The sequence below is a fragment of the Bos javanicus genome, chromosome 11 (genome assembly GCF_032452875.1).
Source record: "Bos javanicus breed banteng chromosome 11, ARS-OSU_banteng_1.0, whole genome shotgun sequence".
Taxonomy (NCBI): domain Eukaryota; kingdom Metazoa; phylum Chordata; class Mammalia; order Artiodactyla; family Bovidae; genus Bos; species Bos javanicus.
Window position 1 is genome coordinate 71,906,844 of NC_083878.1, and position 19,071 is coordinate 71,925,914.

General features: G+C 41.2%; 2 protein-coding genes across 4 annotated transcripts in view; one reads left to right on the plus strand and one right to left on the minus strand.

Moving 5' to 3' along the window:
• On the plus strand, nucleotides 1-14,245 carry SUPT7L (SPT7 like, STAGA complex subunit gamma). 2 transcript variants are annotated; one of them, XM_061431261.1, is made up of 6 exons: nucleotides 1-237; nucleotides 1,050-1,150; nucleotides 2,408-3,027; nucleotides 6,926-7,250; nucleotides 8,128-8,365; nucleotides 11,117-14,245. In XM_061431261.1, exons 3-6 carry the CDS (start codon nucleotides 2,615-2,617, stop codon nucleotides 11,377-11,379), a joined length of 1,239 nt encoding a protein of 412 aa, XP_061287245.1. In that variant the 5' UTR covers nucleotides 1-237; nucleotides 1,050-1,150; nucleotides 2,408-2,614; the 3' UTR covers nucleotides 11,380-14,245. The 2 variants fall into 2 exon arrangements, with proteins under 2 accessions (XP_061287245.1, XP_061287246.1); XM_061431262.1 differs by lacking the exon at nucleotides 1,050-1,150 and having other exon boundaries at nucleotides 4-237.
• Nucleotides 14,221-19,071, minus strand: part of GPN1 (GPN-loop GTPase 1) — a 22,788-nt gene continuing 17,937 nt past the window's right edge. The window contains exons 13-14 of one of the 2 annotated variants that reach the window (XM_061431269.1): nucleotides 16,746-16,853; nucleotides 14,221-14,885 (exon numbers count right to left, since the gene is read on the minus strand). In XM_061431269.1, coding sequence (XP_061287253.1) covers nucleotides 14,803-14,885; nucleotides 16,746-16,853 — 191 coding nt within the window. In that variant the 3' untranslated portion in view covers nucleotides 14,221-14,802. The remainder of the gene's footprint in view (nucleotides 14,886-16,745; nucleotides 16,854-19,071) is intronic. The other variant, XM_061431270.1, reaches the window with a different exon arrangement.

Genomic DNA, 19,071 nt, shown 5'->3' on the forward strand with positions numbered 1-19,071 from the left:
GAAGACGCGCTTCCGGCAGCCTTGAACCGCTGGTCAACACACCAGCCTTCCGGACCTGATACGACCTGATATCTCAGGCCTCTCGGAGCCCATCAGCCGCCCAGTTCAGTACCTGCGAAGTGGCAGTCCATAGTGGAGCCTCCTTGCCTCGGTCCAGGTCCACATTTCCCTGTGTCTGGGCTGCCCCAGCATTAGACGACCCCAGGACACTGTGATTGGCGCCCGAGTCCGCTGATGGTGAGGGAGGAGCCCTGGTAGCGATGTTGGCATTGCTCTGCTTGATGCCTGTCCTTCCTGCTCCTTTGGGTCAAGTTAGGGGAGAGGGCGATTTTTGTTGTCACTTGGTTCATTCATGTATTCGTTCCTTCTTTTATTCTTTCTGAAACCAATTGAGGCAGCATAGTGTAGTTGTTAAGAGTGCACACCCTGGATCCTGACCATCTCAATGTTCCCTCTCAGCTGTTTCCGACATTAGGCAAGACAGAAGGCCTCAGCTTCCACGTCTGAAAAGTGGGGTAATAATAGTATCTACTTAAAAAAAAAAAAAAAGATATCTACTTATAGAAAGGTTGGGAAAATTGAATTGACAGTAGAGGCAAAGCCTGGCATGTAGTAGGCACTCAAATCTTAGACACCAAGATCACAGCTGTGAGAGACAGATGGAAGAATAAAATTGAAACAAGTACTAGTTTAAATACAGGTATAAATGCTGTGATGGAAACATAGAAAGTGATGTGAGACTTAACAAGGGGAGATGTGTTGGGGAGGTGATAGGGTGGTGACTTAAATCATACTTAAGGATGAATACAAGTCTTCCAGGGATGTGGCAGGTAGCAAGGCATTGCCTGCAGAGATCATGTCATTAAGCTGTGGAAATGCATGGCATTTGCAACCAGAGAAGTCTGGTACTGTTGGAACTAAGATGGTCACTTTCTTCAGGAAGTTCCTCCTTTGTGTTTTCTCACTGAACTTGGTCTGTGTCTCTAGTAGAACAGCACTGACCACACACTTTAATGTTGAAACATTCATGTTTTTCTCCCTCACCTCAGGGTAAGGACCTTGAATTAGTCTTTATATCCTCACATGACACTTGGCATTTGATAAAAATTCATTGAATTTGAAGAGACATATGGGAAATGAATCTGGAAAGGTGAGTTGAAGCTGGATTGTAATTGGTGTTGAATGGTAAATCAAAAAAATTTGACTGACGTTTTTCCAATAGTCAGTGGGAAGTCTTTAGGTTTAAGTTTAAAATATTAAGTCTAGCCTCACTACAGAGGCTTACTTGGTAGCTCAGCTGTGGTAAAGAATCAGCCTGCAGTGCAGGAGACAAGGGTTCAATTCCTGGGTTGGGAAGATCCCCTGGCCAAGGGATAGGGTACTCCAGTATTCTTGGGCTTCCCTGGTGGCTCAGTTGGTAAAGAATTTGCCTGCTGTGGGAGACCTGTGTTCGATCCCTGGGTTGGGAAGATCCTGTGGAGGAGGGCATGGCAACCCACTCTGGTATTCTTGCCTGGAGAATCCCAAGGACAGAGGAGCCTGGCAGGCTGCAGTGCATGGGGTCACAAATAATTGGACACAACTGAGCAATTAAGCACAGCATCACTGTAGAGAGTAGATTTGATACAAGGAGAGACTAAAGGAAGGGATATTATTTAAGAGATAGCAGATATCTGAGATTCTTCCCTATGAATGTCAGAAGTTGAATGCATAAGACTGTTTAGGATAGTGGTTCATAAATTTTTCCACCAGGATTAGTTAAAGGTTCCCATGTTTGGCATGTATGCATGCATGCTATGTTGCTTCAGTAGTGTCTGACTCTTTGCGACCCTTTGGACTGTAGCCCCTCAGGCTCTTCTGTCCATGGGATTCTTCAGGCAAGAATACTGGAGTGGGTTGCCATTTCCTTCTCCAGGGGATCTTCCTGACCCAGGAATTGAGCCCATGTCTCTTACTCCTGCATCGGCAGGCAGGTTCTTTACCCCTAGTGCACCTGGGAAGCGTTCACAGACTAATAACCACCTCAGGAATTCCCTGGCAGTCCAATGGTTAGGACTTGGCACTGAGATCCCACAGGCTGCATGGCACAGCAAAAAAAAGAAAAGAAGAAGAACCTTTTCCTATCTTTAACTCTACTCCTTTTTCTCCTGCGGATCCAGGGGAGATGTGTCAAGATACTCTGAGAAATATTCCATGTCTCATTTAAGTGTCTTGCCTTGCAAATCATTCAGGATTGGTAATAAGTTAGTGGGGTGAGTTGGAAAATATGGACACTATAGAGCCTAACATACTCTTGCAGCTATTAGTCTACTAAAGACCCAAACTCTACCTTGTGGTTCAGTCCGGTAGGAATTGTCACAGTGTATGAGTGTGATATTAACAGTTATATTTCTCTTAATTTCTTCAGGAAGAACGTCCTTGGTCCAACAGTGTTGCTGACACTGACTTTTTCTAAGTGGTCTTGAACTGCCTAGTTTTTATGTCAATACCTGGCTAGACCCTCGTATTCTTCACTACGGAAGCCCTTAACCTGCAGTTGCTAGAGATTTTAAAACACTGCCTTTAGGATAACCATCCACATTTAACTTGGGAGCTCTTCCTTTGTAATTCCAAAATGTTGAGATACTGGGGAGAGATACCAATCTCGTCAAGCCAGACCAACAGAAGTTCTTTTGACTTGCTCCCTCGGGAGTTCCGACTGGTAGAAGTCCATGACCCGCCTCTGCACCAACCCTCAGCCAACAAGCCCAAGCCCCCCACTATGCTGGACATCCCCTCAGAGCCCTGCAGCCTCACCATCCACACCATTCAGCTGATCCAGCACAACCGACGTCTGCGTAACCTCATTGCCACGGCACAGGCCCAGAATCAGCAACAGACAGAAGGTGTAAAGACTGAAGAGACTGAACCTCTTCCGTCCTGCCCTGGGTCACCTCCTCTTCCTGATGATCTCCTTCCTTTAGATTGTAAGAATCCAAGTGCACCATTCCAGGTCTGGCACAGTGACCCAGAGAGTGACTTTTATCGGTAAGACAAGGCTTTGCTATATGTTACTTTTCTTCCCAACACCCTGTTAAGCACGTCACCACATTTCCAGGAGGAAACTTAAGATGAGAGTAAATGACTGGGCCAAAGTTGCTCAGGTAATTAGTGGAAAGTTTAAGAGTTGAACCATGTTCTTCCAAATCCAGAGTCTGTATTTTTTTATTTTCTGGTGCAACAAATATTTCTTGAGTACCTAATATATGCCAAGCACTTTACTAGGAGCAAAGTACTACACTGGTTTGTAAAAGAGGCCATGGTCTTATGGTCCTCCAAATCTAGTTTTTCTTGTTAATTAAAAGATATACTGTGGGTTTAGCTCATTGTCCTCAAGATGAGATTTATGGACTTATTCTCTTACTATTAGGAATCCACGAGTTCTATACAAGAATTTTTTAACGGTGTATTTTCATTTTGATAACACAGTTCAAGAAATAATAGTATAACAATGTTCCTGATCCTCGCTGCCCAAAATCTGATCCGAGATCAGCAACATCAACATCACTTGGGAGGTTGTTAGAAATGCAGAGTGTCAGACTCACCCAGACCTCCGGAGTCAGAATTTTCATTTTAACAAGATCTCCAGAGATTCATTGGAGAAGGCAATGGCAACCCACTCCAGTACTCTTGCCTGGAAAATCCCATGGATGGAGGGGCCTAGTGGGCTGCAGTCCATGGGGTCGCTAGGAGTCGGACACGACTGAGCGACTTCACTTTATTTTTTCACTTTCATGCATTGGAGAAGGAAATGGCAACCCACTCCAGTGTTCTTGCCTGGAGAATCCCAGGGACAGGGGAGCCTGGTAGGCTGCCGTCTATGGGGTCGCACAGAGTCGGACATGACTGAAGCGACTTAGCAGCAGCAGCAGCCAGAGATTCATACGTAAATTTCAATTTGAGAAGCCTTGCTGCATATCCTCTGATTGCCTTAAAAGCTAGTGCTACTACTGGATTTCAGTATGAAAGTTTGCATTTGATGCCAAATAAGTACTTTTGTCTTTTCATTTTGAAATTTGTCAGACGTACAGAAAAGTTTAAATAATAGGATGACAAAAACCCAAATACCCTTCACCTGGATTCAACAATTGTTAATATTTTAGTACATTTACTTTCTCTCACATATGTATAAGTGTGCATACACACATTTACTCACAAATATACAAACATTTATGTATACATATATACATACACACACGGTTTTTTTGCCAAATCTTTTAGAGTTGTAGATATCACAGTATTTCACCCCTAAATTATTCACCTTAGCCTAAAAATAAGGAAATTTCCTACATAATCCCAATAACCAGTATTACATCAAAGTAAGTGAACACAAATTAAGTACTATCATTTAATACATCTGTATTCAGATTTTTCCAATTGTCCCCAAAATATCCTTTATTAGGTATATTTTTCCCCAGTCTTGGACCTAATAAAGACCATGTATTCCTTTTCATTGTTATACCTCTTTAGTGTCTTTTTTTTTTTTTTTTTGAGGTATAGTTGATTTACAATATTAGTTTCAGGTGTACAACACTGTAATTCAATATTTGTATAGATTATACTCCTTTTAAAGTTATTATAAAATATTGGCTGTATTTCCTGTGCTGTACAATATATTCCTGTAGCTTATTTATTTTATACATAGTAGCTTGTACCTCTTAATCTACCCCATCTTGCCCCATCCTTCCCTCTCCTCACTGTTAACCACTAGTGTGTTCCCAATATCTATGAGTCTACTTCTTTTGTTGTATTCACTAGTTTGTTTTAGATTCTATGTATAAATGATATACAGTATTTGTCTTTCTCTGCTTTAGTGTCTTTTAAGCTAGAATAGCTTCCCCCTTTTATAATAATGATATTAATCTTTTTTAAGAGTTCAGGTCATTTGTTCCAAATCAGATTGGATTTGCTGATTATTTTCTTAAGTTAAGATTCAGATTAAATGTTTGGTAAAAATGCTTCATAACTAATTGTGTTGTACATCACTTACTGCATTTGCCTGTTGATGATGATAGTTGCTACTATTTTAATTGTCCCAAACTAATGAAAAAAGAAGAGAAATAGACTTATGTAAGGTTTGCAGTTGGCCCAGATTAAGGCAAGATGATGTCATGGTGCGTTGTCTAAGTTTCTAAGACACTGGAATAGTGAAAAAGGGAATGAGAAATGTGTCATCACAATCTTGGCACATATTGGTATATATGTGCCCAACTTAAGAATACTTACTCTGTAACACTCAGTACCAGCTTTACATTTTGAGAGCAATTTAGCTTTTACAAAATAATACTGTCCCTCATATTAAATTGATGCTATTATTTAGAATTTGTAGTTTTGTGTCAGTTTTCTAATTTTAATTATTAGGAAGATTCTGTGAACATCAGAAGTTTACACATAGTTTATTTTATATATATTTAAGAGACTGTTACAAAAATATTTTGCATCAGGTATGGGGCTGCAGGAAGAATTATTTTCCTTTAAAATGGGTCCACATATTAAGTAAAACAGTACTGATTTAGCTCTGTTTATTAGGCACTTCTGAAGTCTTTAGCTTTTGGTCCAGAGAAACTGGTCATGGGAAATGATGATATAAACAGTAAATGAAAAATTACTTGACAGTTGGTTTTCTTATTTTCCAATTATTAGGTGAATTGCAGTAGTTGCTGCTGAGCAGATAATAGCAGCGTGGGTGAATAGCTCCTCAGGAACTCTGTTCAGCAATCACAGGGTGACAAATGCAAAGTGTGTGCAGGGAAGAGTCATTTTCTGTACCCTCTTTTATTTTTATCTATTTACTTCCTTTGTCAGGGGAAGGCAGAAGATAGGAAATTTCAGGAGAACAGGTAAATTATTAGGAGCTCATTGAAAGTTACTTTTAGGAAATCAGACAACTTTTGAAGTTTTTGTTTTGTTTTAGAAAGATAGGATTTTTGCCACAATGATTAGGTGTAAATATGAGTATCATGAAGAACACAGGATCTAGAGTCAGAAGCTCTATATTACAAAAACATTTGGCAAATCACCCCCTCTGAACTTCAGTTTCTTCACCTGCCAGATAGGAATAATAATATGGACCCCTACCAATTTCACAGCATAAAGTAGGATAAAAATGCTTTGTAAGCGATTGTTGTTGTTCAGTCTCTCAGTCCTGTCTGACTCTTTGCGACCCACCCTGCAGCAAGCCATGCTTCCCTGTCCTTCACTATCTCCCGGAGTTTGCTCAAACTTATGTCCATTGAGTTGGTAATGCCATCCAACATCTCATCCTCTGTCGCTTGTAAGCAATATATGTTTTAAACTGCTTTTAAAAATTGAATTGCTTTCCTATTTTACAAACGGTTTGTTGCAGTTAAATTCTAGAGGTCCATATATTGCCCAGCATGTGAGGAACCTATGCTATGCTGAAAATGTGCACCACTGTGCTCTTAAAATTAATCAGATCCTAAAAGTGAAGTCGCTCAGTCGTGCCTGACTCTTTGTGACCCCATGGACAGTAGCCTGCATCAAGCTCCTCCATCCATGGGATTTTCCAGGCAAGAGTACTGGAGTGGGTTGCCATTTCCTTCTCCATAAAAGTGATCAAAATCACACAATTGATACCAGAAGATGGGAACTTACTTTTCAGTAGATACCCTTTTATACTGTTTACTATAAACACATATCACCTATGCAAGCTTTATGTAATTGGAACTGCTCAGGGATATGACTGTGGGTCCTTGAGACATGCCCTGAAATGGCAGCAAGGTAAAACTGGACTATATAACCTGCCTGAAATTCTCCTGGAAAACTGAGCCAGACATTTGATTAGGATTGTAAACCGCCTAGGAAGACACGACAGGTCACCCCTTTGCAAGAGAACCAATGACACTCATCGTGTCTCCACTTTCAGGGGGAAAGGGGAGCCTGTGACTGAACTCAGCTGGCACTCCTGCCGACAGCTCCTCTACCAGGCAGTGGCCACAATCCTGGCCCACTCGGGCTTTGAGTGTGCTAACGAGAGCGTCCTGGAGACCCTGACTGATGTGGCCCACGAGTACTGCCTCAAGTTCACCAAGCTGCTGCGCTTTGCTGTGGATCGAGAATCCCGGCTGGGGCAGACTCCTTTCCCCGATGTGATGGAGCAGGTGTTCCATGAAGTGGGCATCGGCAGCGTGCTCTCCCTCCAGAAATTCTGGCAGCACCGCATCAAGGACTATCACAGTTACATGCTGCAGGTGAGAGGATCCCGAGGAGGGGTGCACAAGGATATGTGATCTAGGGGTGTTCAGCAGGATCCCTAACACTTGGCCTAGGGTGCAGAGCACAGGGCCTGGAATAGAGTGAACTTAACTTGACTTGCCTCTTGGCCCCGGCTGTGACCCACACTGACCTGGCCAGACCCAGGGTTCTTCTTCAGTCAGTGAAATTATAGCATGTGGCTAGCCTGCTTTTATTCAACACATATTTGTGGAGTGCCTATTGTGGAATTCAGCAGTTTAATAGGACAAGTTCCTTGAGCTTGCATTCTTGTTGAGAGAGAGACAAAAACAGGTAATCAAAATCATTTCAGATGGCGTTAAGTGCTATGAACCAGGAGCAAAACAGTGAGATGACACTGCCCTCAAAGGTAGTGTGGGATGGGGGAGACAGCGTTTTTGGTTAAAACCAGAACTATCTAATCTCTTCCACCCTTGTGGCCTTAGGCATTTTGTTCACTGTTCTGGTTTCCCCAAATCTGAAATATAAGAAATTCATAACACCCAGTCGGCTTTGCTAAGTGATCCAGATGTCCTACAGTGTTCATTAGCCACCTGTTGTATTTATGTCAAATGTTAGTTTTTATAGCCAAAAATGTCACCTTTTGTCCCAGTTCTGATATAATACATTTAAATATTTTACCTTTATGTACCTTTTAATTAATCACATACATGTTCTCTGCCAAACAAGTTTTCTTTACATGTCCCTGTCATCTATGAATTTCAAACTCAAATTCTTCCCATTAGCAGTGATGCTTTATTCATATTCATATTCTGTTTCCACCAGATGCCACAAGCTGACTATCCAACTTGCTTTTAACATTCCTTTGGAAAATTGACTCTTGCTTGCCAACAGATTAGTAAGCAGCTCTCTGAAGAGTATGAGAGGATCGTCAATCCTGAGAAGGCCACAGAGGACACGAAGCCTGTCAAGATCAAGGAGGAACCTGTGAGCGACATCACCTTCCCTGTCAGTGAAGAACTGGAGGCCGACCTTGCTTCTGGAGACCAGTCGCTGCCCATGGGAGTCCTCGGCACTCAGACCGAGCGCTTCCCATCTAACCTGGAGGTCGAGGCTTCACCACAGGCTTCAAGTAAGAGAGAACAACCTACCCATCTTGATTCTGGGAGATGTGCCAGCCTCAGTACTTCTTGCATTTTAGACTCAAAGGCTAGAGATGAAAGAGCAAAAGTAGGGATGGGCAGGGGAATGGAAAGTCTAAAAAGAAGCATAGTGTCACTGATCTAGAGATACAAACATTCTCGTCCTAATTAGTAAAGAGGGAACTAGCACAGCTTTACAGACATTCTTTGAAATTATTCCTAGTTAGGATGTACATGCAATGTTACTCTCTTCAGTTCAGTTCAGTCGCTGAGTTGTGTCCTCCTCTTTGCAACCTCATGGACTGCAGCACAACAGGCTTCCCTGTCTGTCACCAACTCCCAGAGCTTGCTCAGACTCATGTCCATTGAGTCAGTGATGCCATCCAACCATCTCATCCTCTGTCATCCCCTTTTCCTGCTGCCCTCAATCTTTCCCAGCATCAGGGTCTTTTCCAGTGAGTCCATTCTTCACATCAGGTGGCCAAAGTATTGGAGTTTCAGCATCAGTCCTTCCAATGAATATTCAGGACTGATTTCTTTTAGGATGGACTGGTTGGATCTCCTTGAAGTCCAAGGGAATCTCAAGAGCCTTCTCCAGTACCACAGTTCAAAAGCATCAATTCTTCGGCACTCAGCTTTCTTCACAGTCCAACTCTCACATCTCTGCATGACTACTGGAAAAACCATAGCTTTGACTAGACGGACCTTTGTTGGCAAAGTAATGTCTTTGCTTCTTAATATGCCATCTAGGTTGGTCATAACTTTCCTTTCAAGGAGTAAATGTCTTTTAATTTCATGGCTGCAGTCACCATCTGCAGTGATTTTGGAGCCCAAAAAAATAAGGTCTGACACTATTTCCCCTATTTGCCCATCTATTTGCCATAAAGTGATGGGACCAGATACCATGATCTTAGTTTTCTGAATGTTGAGTTTTAAGCCAACTTTTTCACTCTGTTTCACTTTCATCAAGAGGCTGTTCTTCTTCCCTTTCTGCCATAAGGGTGGTGTCATCTGTGTATCTGAGGTAATTGATATTTCTCCAAGCCATCCTGATTCCAGCTTGTGCTTCATACAGCCAGACATTTCTCATATACTCTGCATGTAAGTTAAATAAGCAGGGTGACAATATACAACCCTGACATACTCCTTTCCCAATTTGGAACCAGTCTGTTGTTCCATGTCCAGTTCTAACTATTGCTTCCTGACCTGCATACAGATTTCTCAGGAGGCAGGTCAGGAAGTCTGGTATTCCCATCTCTAAGAATTTTCCACAGTTTGTGTGATCCACACAGTCAAAGGCTTTGGTGTAGTCAATAAAGCAGAAATTGATGTTTTTCTGGAACTCTCTTGTTTTTTCAGTGATCCAACAGATGTTGGCAATTTGAACTCTGGTTCCTCTTCCTTTTCTAAATCTAGCTTGAACAACTGGAAGTTCATGGTTCACGTACTGTTGAAGCCTGGCTTGGAGATTTTTTAGCATTACTTTGCTAGCGTGTAAGATGACTGCAATTGTACAGCAGTTTGAGCATTCTTTGGCATTGCCTTTCTTTGGGATTGGAATGAAAACTGACCTTTTCCAGTCTTGTGGCTACTGCTGAGTTTTCCAAATTTGCTGTTACTCTCTTGATGACAGTTAATTCAGCCGACCCAGCTAGGTGGACAGATGGCCTCCTGTTCTCTGTATTCTGGTCTTTCCTGATGCTTGTGCTGAGTTAATTAAGGCAACTTCCAGACAGGTGGAGTAATGTTAATTGCTCAAGGATGTTTGAATAGTTGGGGTTCCTTGGTCAGAGTAGTACCAACAAGTTGAACCTGAAAGGGATTAAAATAGGGCAACTCAATTATAGGCAGCTGGCTGCTTCTTCCAGATAGACTCTGTGATTCCCTTTAGAACCCGATGGCTCAATGGTCCCTAAGTCAGAAGGACTGCAAATAATGCTAGACGCTCAGTTCTTTACAGTTTATTTATTTATTTATTGGCTGTGCCATGCAGCATGTGGGATTTTAGTTCCCCGATCAGGGACCAAACCTGAGCCCCCTGCAGTGGAAGTCTTAACCACTGGACTTCTAGGGAAGTCCCAGTTCTTTAGAAATATAAATTATGTCATCAGTGAAGTAATGATGCAAACAGCCAGTCCTTCAGTGTGGCCTAAACAGAATTAGGCCACATTTTCAAAGTACTGGGCAGAGAGCCTTTCACTATGGGAGATGTAATAACCACAGAACAGCATTGCTAGAAGACACAGAGGCAGGAGAACCAGAAAGAAATTCTTGCAGACATAGGGGTCATGTCTCTTTTCAGCAGTCTGGGAACTGCTGCCACCATTTTGTAGTGATCACTAACTTTTCATAATGTGAGAGAGAACCAGGGACCCAAACACAAGGCAGAAAAACAAGACAGCCGCGTAAAAGGACAGGCAAATGTAACACTTGCCCAAGAACCCATGGTTGTGCCTGCCTTTGAACCATGAATATTTCCACCTGCGTAGCTTTACTTTCCCTGGTTTAGGGGAAATGGAGATGGATGAGGTGAGGTAAAGGAAGGGGAGGTAGTGGAAAAGAAGATATTTTGAGTTGGTAACTTTTTGAGCAGAGAATAACAATATATTCTCTAGGCAAGTAGAGAATCAGAATGAAAACTGAGCTCAAAGGCCATCAGCCAGCCCTGGGTGGTGTATGCCACCTGCTTTGTTCCAGCCTTTCTTGCTGCTAGTTAGTTCTGTGTTCTTTTCCATTCCCAGGTACAGAGGTAAATGCTTCCCCTCTTTGGAACTTGGCCCACGTGAAAATGGAGCCTCAAGAGAGTGAAGAAGGCAACGTTTCTGGGCACGGCGTGCTGGGCAGCGATGTGTTCGAGGAGCCAATGTCAGGCATGAGTGAAGCTGGAATCCCCCAAAGCCCTGATGACTCAGACAGCAGCTACGGCTCCCACTCCACTGACAGCCTCATGGGCTCCTCCCCTGTTTTCAACCAGCGCTGCAAAAAGAGGATGAGGAAAATATAAAAGGCAAAGAGGGAGACCTCTTCAGACTTAGAAGACCCAACAGAAACTCTGATGGATTCTAATTTGTTTCCACAAATAATGATTGAACTCTTAAAACACAACGGGTTTTCCTGGTATCAGTGGAGCTGGATTTAACCAAATAAGTCTACTTTTACCTTTTGCATCTAGTTTTTGTTGTTTTCCACAACCAAGCCACCTTTCACAGATATCACACCGGGATGGTGATCCAGAGACCAAAACAGTGTCCCTGACTTGTCTTTACCATGTGACAAGTGACTTAGCTTCTCTCAAGCTGTTTCTCTTGCACAACCAAGAAGAATCACACTGGGTCTGGCCTACACTGCAGGGATATTATGAAGATGAAGATGTTATTAAGCTTCACAGCTGTGCTTGAACAGACTCACATATATGCTGATATCAGATGTCAATTTTTTTCTTTTAACTTGCTTCATTTTTGGTTCAAGTCATTGGGAATCCAATGGAAATAGCTAAACATTGCACAGCTTATCTATCAGTAGTCTTTTTTTTCTGTTTCTGCTGCCCACAGAATCTCCTGTGAAATCACAGCAGTCTGTGAACAGCCTTTTTGCTTATCCAAATAGCCCTCTCCCATCTCAACCATATATTTTTCTTCTTCCTTCTCTAGACTTAGTCCATGTATTCCAATCCTCTTTATTTCCAGTCAGATTTTTTTTTTTTTAACATTGGGTTGGCCAAAAAAGTTCATTCAGGCTTTTCCATATGCTATAGAAAAACCCAAACGAACTTTTTGGGCAACCCAGTATTTTCAGCATGTACATTTTTCAGTAGCTCTTTTCATTTTCTCCTTTTTGAATGATGAAACTAACTGATGGCTCATCAGAGTCTGCCCGCAATGCAGGAGACCCGGTTCGATCCCTGGGTCAGGAAGATCCCCTGGAGAAGGGAAGGGCAACCTGCACCAATATTCTTGCCTGGAAAATCCCATGGACAGAGGAGACTGGCGGGCTACAGTCCGTGGGGTTGCAAAAAGCTGGGACACGACTGAGCGACTAACACTTCCACTTTGTGAATGAAGCAAACAGGACCTGTCCGTAGACAGACTTGTGCCTGTTTCATTTGTTGCATCTGCTTGGCCATCAGAGGACAGTGGTCCATTCCTTTACCAGAATTCTACATCTGTACATTGTACTTCTACTGGATGGGCAGCCTCTAAAAGGCTAACAATATGCACCATTCTGCTTTACATCATGTCCTGAACAGATTGACTGCTGTTACTCATCCATCGCAGTATCTGCCCTACTTGGCATCTGATAGTGTCAATCATTATTTATTAAATACTTGATGTAGCACTGGAATAATCAGGAGTAATTAGCAAATGTGTGCAAGTTAAGTACTGCTGAAGTTTGGTTTGGGGGTGCAGAATACAAGTCTTGTGAAATTTAGAGCACTCTTTTAGTAGACTAGAAATCAAGGCCCATATCACTGAGTGCCTTAAATGTCTCAGGTATTGGGAATAAATACGAATACAACAGCAACAAAATAAGGTTATGATTTAAACTGTTGCCAAAGCATTTATAAGTTTGCTAATTGGACATCCTTGGCATGTTTAAACCTTTCCTGTTCCAGGTTTAGTTTCATTTCCCCTTATTTGCTTCCTTTGTGGCTCAGCTGGTAAAGAATCCGCGTGCAATGTGGGAGACCTGGGTTCGATCCCTGGGTTGGGAGGATCCCCTGGAGAAGGGAAAGGCTACCCACTCCAGTATTCTGGCCTGGAGAATTCCATGGACTGTAGTCCATGGGGTCACAAAGAGTTGGACACAACCGAGCAACTTTCACTTCACTTCACTTCCCCTTATTTACTGATGAAAGTACACATCTGGTGGTTGGTTTCCAGAAAGTAGCCACTTAGTATTTAATTAGTTCACTTAGCAAACATTTATTGAGTACCCATTATGTACTGGGTCCTTTGCAAGGGATATACAGATGAGTAAGACTGTCTCTGCTGTTATGGAGCTTAGGCCAGATGATTTCCTCTTTAATGAAAAAGTATTCAAAGGCACTAGGGAAAAAAACAGGTATGTACAAGTTTGCTGTCCAAGTGGTTCCCTCTTAAAGAACAAATTCAAGTTCTTAGACCAGTGGTTCCCATTAGTTATATAGTATTGAAATTAATACTTTATGTAAAACAAAATATTTTTATTTTTAGAAGATTTAAATTGAAGAATAGGCACTAGATGGCCAAGGTTCAGGTACTCTGATAAAGAAGGTCATAAGAGCATTGATACCTGAGATTCACCTGGAATTCATCTGGAATTATGCCATAGGCTGTTTGAGTTAGAGCACTGTTCTGAACTTAGCATGCATCAGAATCCCCTGGAGGCCTTTTTAAAATAGACTGCTAGGCCCCACGCCCCACCCCCAGTTTCTGATTTTGGTCTTGAATGTCCCATTTCTGGTAACTTGCCAGATGATGCTGATGCTTCTGTTCCAGAGACCACACTTTGAGAGCCACTGAACTGAAATACAGGTTAGGCAGGAATAAAATGTCTTAAGAGAAATATTACTATGTTTTAAGATACTGTGAAGAATGTGGAGGCGAAGCAAACCCTTACCAGGGCTATTATGCGTGGAATGTGCACCTGACCCAAACCCATGCCCTTTGAGTAAATCACTAAGGAAGGACACACTGCATTAAAGTACAATACAAACAGGGCCTGGCTTCATTGCTCATTATTAGGTGTGGTGTGTACACAGAACTTCAGTAAACATCATGTGGCTTTAAATCTCTCTTCTGAACTGAAGTGACTATTTGTGATGATTTTCTTACTTGAAATGATGACAAGCAGGCTTACAACAGAGTGAAAATTAAAAACTCTTTATCTAAGCCACCATCTAAAGTAGAATTCTTACTAACTATGTGTTGCCCACTTTCTTCAGTGAACCTGATGTTCTATAATGAGCTCCCCAGTGGGAGGCACGTTTCATACTAACATTGACTGGTTGCCAAGGAGACTGCACTGTCATTCTGGACAAGCTCCTGTTTCCTCTCACCCTTTCTGATAAAAAGGAAGGGAACTCATGGTACAAGTTCAAAGGCAAATGCTCAGGAAGTAGAGGCTAGAGATCCAGCCTACTAAGTTCTCTGTTTCATCCATCAGTAGCAAAAGTATGTGAGTTCAAATGATACAACTTGCGGTTTTAGGCTCAAAGGGATATCAGTGTCCAAAAACAGAATATGCTTCCTTGCATAAATCCGAGGGGAAGGCCAATGGGAATTATTAGCAGGTCCAAATAATCTATTCTGGCTTCATCGGAGTCAGGAAGTTTCACTAGTAAGACAAACTGCTATTCTGAACAAAACCATCCTTTATAGATTGTAGCCCCCAGTCAGAGCTAAAGATAGTCCTTCACACAGAGTTCCAAAATTTTGAAATTTAGAAACTATTTGTTTTTCTTCCAGTACTGTGCCATTGATTCTTGCATAAAATTCTGGAATGCTGGCTCTTCGCGGCTTTCCTCTGTAACTATAAGGAAAAAAGAAGGTGAGTTATTTTCAGACTCTCCCCATTAGACCAGTGGATTAGAGCCACTGTCTCCCATCTATCAGAAATAGTACATGTAACCTTGAACAACATGGGCTTGAACTGCGTGAGTCCCCTTACACACAAACTTTTTTCAGTAGTACATACAGTATTACATAATCCACGGTTGATGAAATCCACAAATGCAGAACCAGAGTCGGAGGGCCAACTATAAGTTAGTTATATGAGGACTGTTAAAACTGTACCAAGGATAATAGGTACCCCAGCCCCTGAGTTGGTCAAGAGTCAACTGTACTCTTGCTAAGACACTCCATGTTCAATTCTCCCAATAAGGAAGTATTTCCTAGAAGCAGGTTCTATTTATCATGTTGCCCAAAATGTACAATTTCTTTGACCAATAGGTGGGGAGATGCTTCCCTCGTAAAGTAACTAAAATGAGATCCCACTCCTACCTATTTTTAACTGAGAGTAATGAAAACCTGTGTCCACACAAAAACCTATTAACCAATCTTTATAGGAGTTTATTTACCACAGCTTAAACCTGGCAACAACCCAAATGTCAATTGGCTTGTGAATGGATAAACAAAGGCACATCCACATAATGGAATATTACTAAGCAATTTAAAAAAACATATTACTCATACATGCAATAACATGGAAGGATCACAAAAAGCATTATACTAAGTGAAAAAAGCCAAGTTAAATACTGTGATTCCACTTACATTACATTCTGGAAAAGGCAAAATTATAGGCACAAAAATCATATAAGTGGTTGCCAGAAACTGGTGTAGGGGAAGGGACTAAATAAAAATGGGCATGAGCGAACTTTTAGGGTGATGGAAGTGTTGTGTTTCTTGCTTATGATGGTAATTACTATAAGACTATATGTATTAAAATTCATCTAACTATATACTTGTGTTAGAGAAGACTCTTGAGAGTCCCTTGGAGTGCAAGGAGATCAAACCAGTCAATCCTAAAAGAAATCAACCCTGAATATTCACTGGAAGGATAGATGCTGAAGCTGAAGCTCCAATACTTCGGCCACCTGATGCAAAGAATGGACTCACTGGAAAAGACCCTGATGCTGCGAAAGAGTGAAGGCAGAAGGAGAAGGGGATGACAGAGGATGAGGTGGTTGGATGGCATCACTGACTCAATGGACATGAGTTTGAGCAAGCTCTGGCAGTTGGTGATGAACAGGGAAGCCTGGCATGCTGCAGTCCATGGGGTTGCAAAGAGTCAGACACAACTGAGTGACTGAACTGAACTATACTCTTTAAAGGAGTGGGATTTATTATTTGTAAATTATACCTCAATAAATAGTATTAAATGAGGCAATTTACATGTTAGCATCCAGCACACTGAAATAAAGAGAGGTTTACCCTTGAGCACAGCAAGGACCTACAAGGGTTGTTTCAAGAAATAGACTCTGTCCACAGTCTATAAAACTATGCCACATAAAACCCTTTAGGGTTTCCAAAGCCATTCTCTCCTCAATGTTACAGTCCCTTCTGACTAATTTAGGTTCACTAAGGCCTCCTGTATTCTTAAAACAATTATAATAAACAATCCTGGGTTCCTCAAAATTGAGTTAGGACCTAAAGATGAGAAGACACAAGACTAAGAAAAGGCCATAATCAAGCTCAGTACTAACCATTCTTGTGGAAGGCCAGGAACTCTCAGTGTATGGAACTCCTTTCTGGTGCTATATCCTTTACCATTTCCTCTCTCCCCTATTACTGGCTGCATGGTTAAAGTCTCTCAATAACAGAAAGCTCCAGGCAAACAATGAGAGGATAAGCAGTTGTTCTGTTTTCATGAGTCACCTCAGCCACCTCTCACCTCTGTGGTCAATATCATCAGTATCACTGTCTGCTTCCTCATCCTCTTCATCCAAGGTTCCCCGAGTCAGGATCAAATCAGAAGGGTCCATCACAGGAGATGAGCTGCCTGCATGTAAAATACTATCAGCAGCATATCAGGAACACAGGCCTCCTCAAAAGGGTAATTTTGAATCAGTAAGTAACTATGATTAAAAATTGGCAGGATGAAAGTGATCATGATAAAATGCAGTATCTTCTCTCTTCTAAATGTACTGTTCATACCATTAAACATTTCTACACTAGTTTATTTCACAAAGTGCCAGTAACCCAAGAAGTCTCATTTTTAAGTTGAGGAAAAACTCAACTCTCAAGAAGCTTGTCTTAGTAGTAATGTCATTTGTTTTTACTAGCTCTCAGCTTGAAAGCAGCTATGGTTTTTCCTATGAAGGCTAAAGACATGTGAGCAGACCCAGTGTGCTGGTAAGTCCAAAGTAAAAGTGTGGAGTGTTCAGGAAACTTCCTGATGGAAATTTAAGTTCAGAGAGGGTCTGAAGAGAACAGAGGGTGAAATGACAGAGGAGCTGAGTATTTTTCAAGAAAAGGAGAATTTATGATAAAAACCCTCCAGAAGACAGGCAGAGAAAGAATACCTCAACATAATAAAAGCCATATATGAATGATAAACCCACAGCGATCATTATCCTCAATGGTGAAAAATTGAAAGCATTTCCCCTAAAGTCAGGAACAAGAGAAGGGTGCCCACTCTCACCACTACTATTTAAGATAGTTTTGGAAGTTTTAGCCACAGCAATCAGAGAAGAAAAAGAAATAAAAGGAATCCAGATTGGAAAAGAAGAAGTAAAACTCTTACTGTTTGCAGATGACATGATCCTCTACATAGAAAATCCTAAACACTCCACCAGAAAATTACTAGAGCTAATCAATGAATATAGTAAAATTGCAGGATATTAAATTAACACACAGAAATCCCTTGCATTCCTATACACTGAGAAAACAGAAAGAGAAATTAAGGAAACAATTCCATTCACCATTGCAATGAAAAGAATAAAATACTTAGGAATAAATCTACCTAAAGAAACAAAAGACCTATATATAGAAAACTATAAAACACTGATGAAAGAAATCAAAGATGACACAAATAGATGGAGAAATATACCATGTTCACAGATTGGAAGAATCAATATAGTGAAAATAAGTATACTACACAAAGCAATCTATAGATTCAATGCAATCCCTATCAAGCTACCAACGGTATTTTTCAGAGAACTAGACCAAATAATTTCACAATTTGTATCGGAAATACAAAAAGCTTCGAATAGCCAAAGCAATCTTGAGAAAGAAGAATGGAACTGGAGGAATCATCCTGCCCGACTTCAGACTATACTAAAAAGCTACAGTCATCAAGACAGTATGGTACTGGCACAAAGACAGAAATATAGATCAATGGAACAAAATGGAAAGCCCAGAGATAAATCCTCACACCTATGGATACATTTTCTTTGACAAAGGAGGCAAGAATATACAATGGAGAAAAGACAATCTCTTTAACAAGTGCTGGGAAAACTGGTCAACCACTTGTAAAAGAATGAAAATAGAACACTTTCTCACACCATACACAAAAATAAACTCAAAATGGATTAAAGATCTAAACGTAAGACCAGAAACTATAAAAACTTCTAGAGGAAAACATAGGCAAAACACTATCTGACATAAATCACAGCAGGATCCTCTATGACCCACCTCCCAGAGTAATGGAAATAAAAGCAAAAATAAATAAATGGGACCTAATTAAACATAAAAGCTTTTGCACAATGAAGGAAACTATAAGCAAGGTGAAAAGACAGCCTTCAGAATGGGAGAAAATAATAGCAAATGAAGCAACTGACAAAGAATTAATCTCAAAAATATACAAGCAGCTCCTGCAGCTCAATTCCAGAAAAATAAATGACCCAATCAAAAAATAGGCCAAAGAACTAAACAGACATTTCTCCAAAGAAGACATACAAATGGCTAACAAACACATGAAAAGATGCTAAACATCACTCATTATCAGAGAAATGCAAATCAAAACCACAATGAAGTACCATCTCACGCCAGTCAGAATGGCTGCTATCAAAAAGTCTACAAACAATAAATGCTGGAGAGGGTGAGGAGAAAAAGGAACCCTCTTACACTGTTGGTGGGAAAGCAAACTAGTACAGCCACTATGGAGAACAGTGTGGAGATTCCTTAAAAATTTGGCACTAGAACTGCCATATGACCCAGCAATCCCACTGCTGGGCACACGCACCAAGGAAACCAGAATTGAAAGAGACATGTGTACC

Excerpts from the sequence above, each read along its gene's own strand:
- SUPT7L (XM_061431261.1), top strand. The coding sequence starts at position 2,615 with ATGTTGAGATACTGGGGAGAGATACCAATCTCGTCAAGCCAGACCAAC. Across the intron at positions 3,028-6,925 it reads CCAGAGAGTGACTTTTATCG|GGGGAAAGGGGAGCCTGTGA; the intron begins GTAAGACAAGGC and ends CTCCACTTTCAG. Across the intron at positions 8,366-11,116 it reads GGCTTCACCACAGGCTTCAA|GTACAGAGGTAAATGCTTCC; the intron begins GTAAGAGAGAAC and ends TTCCATTCCCAG.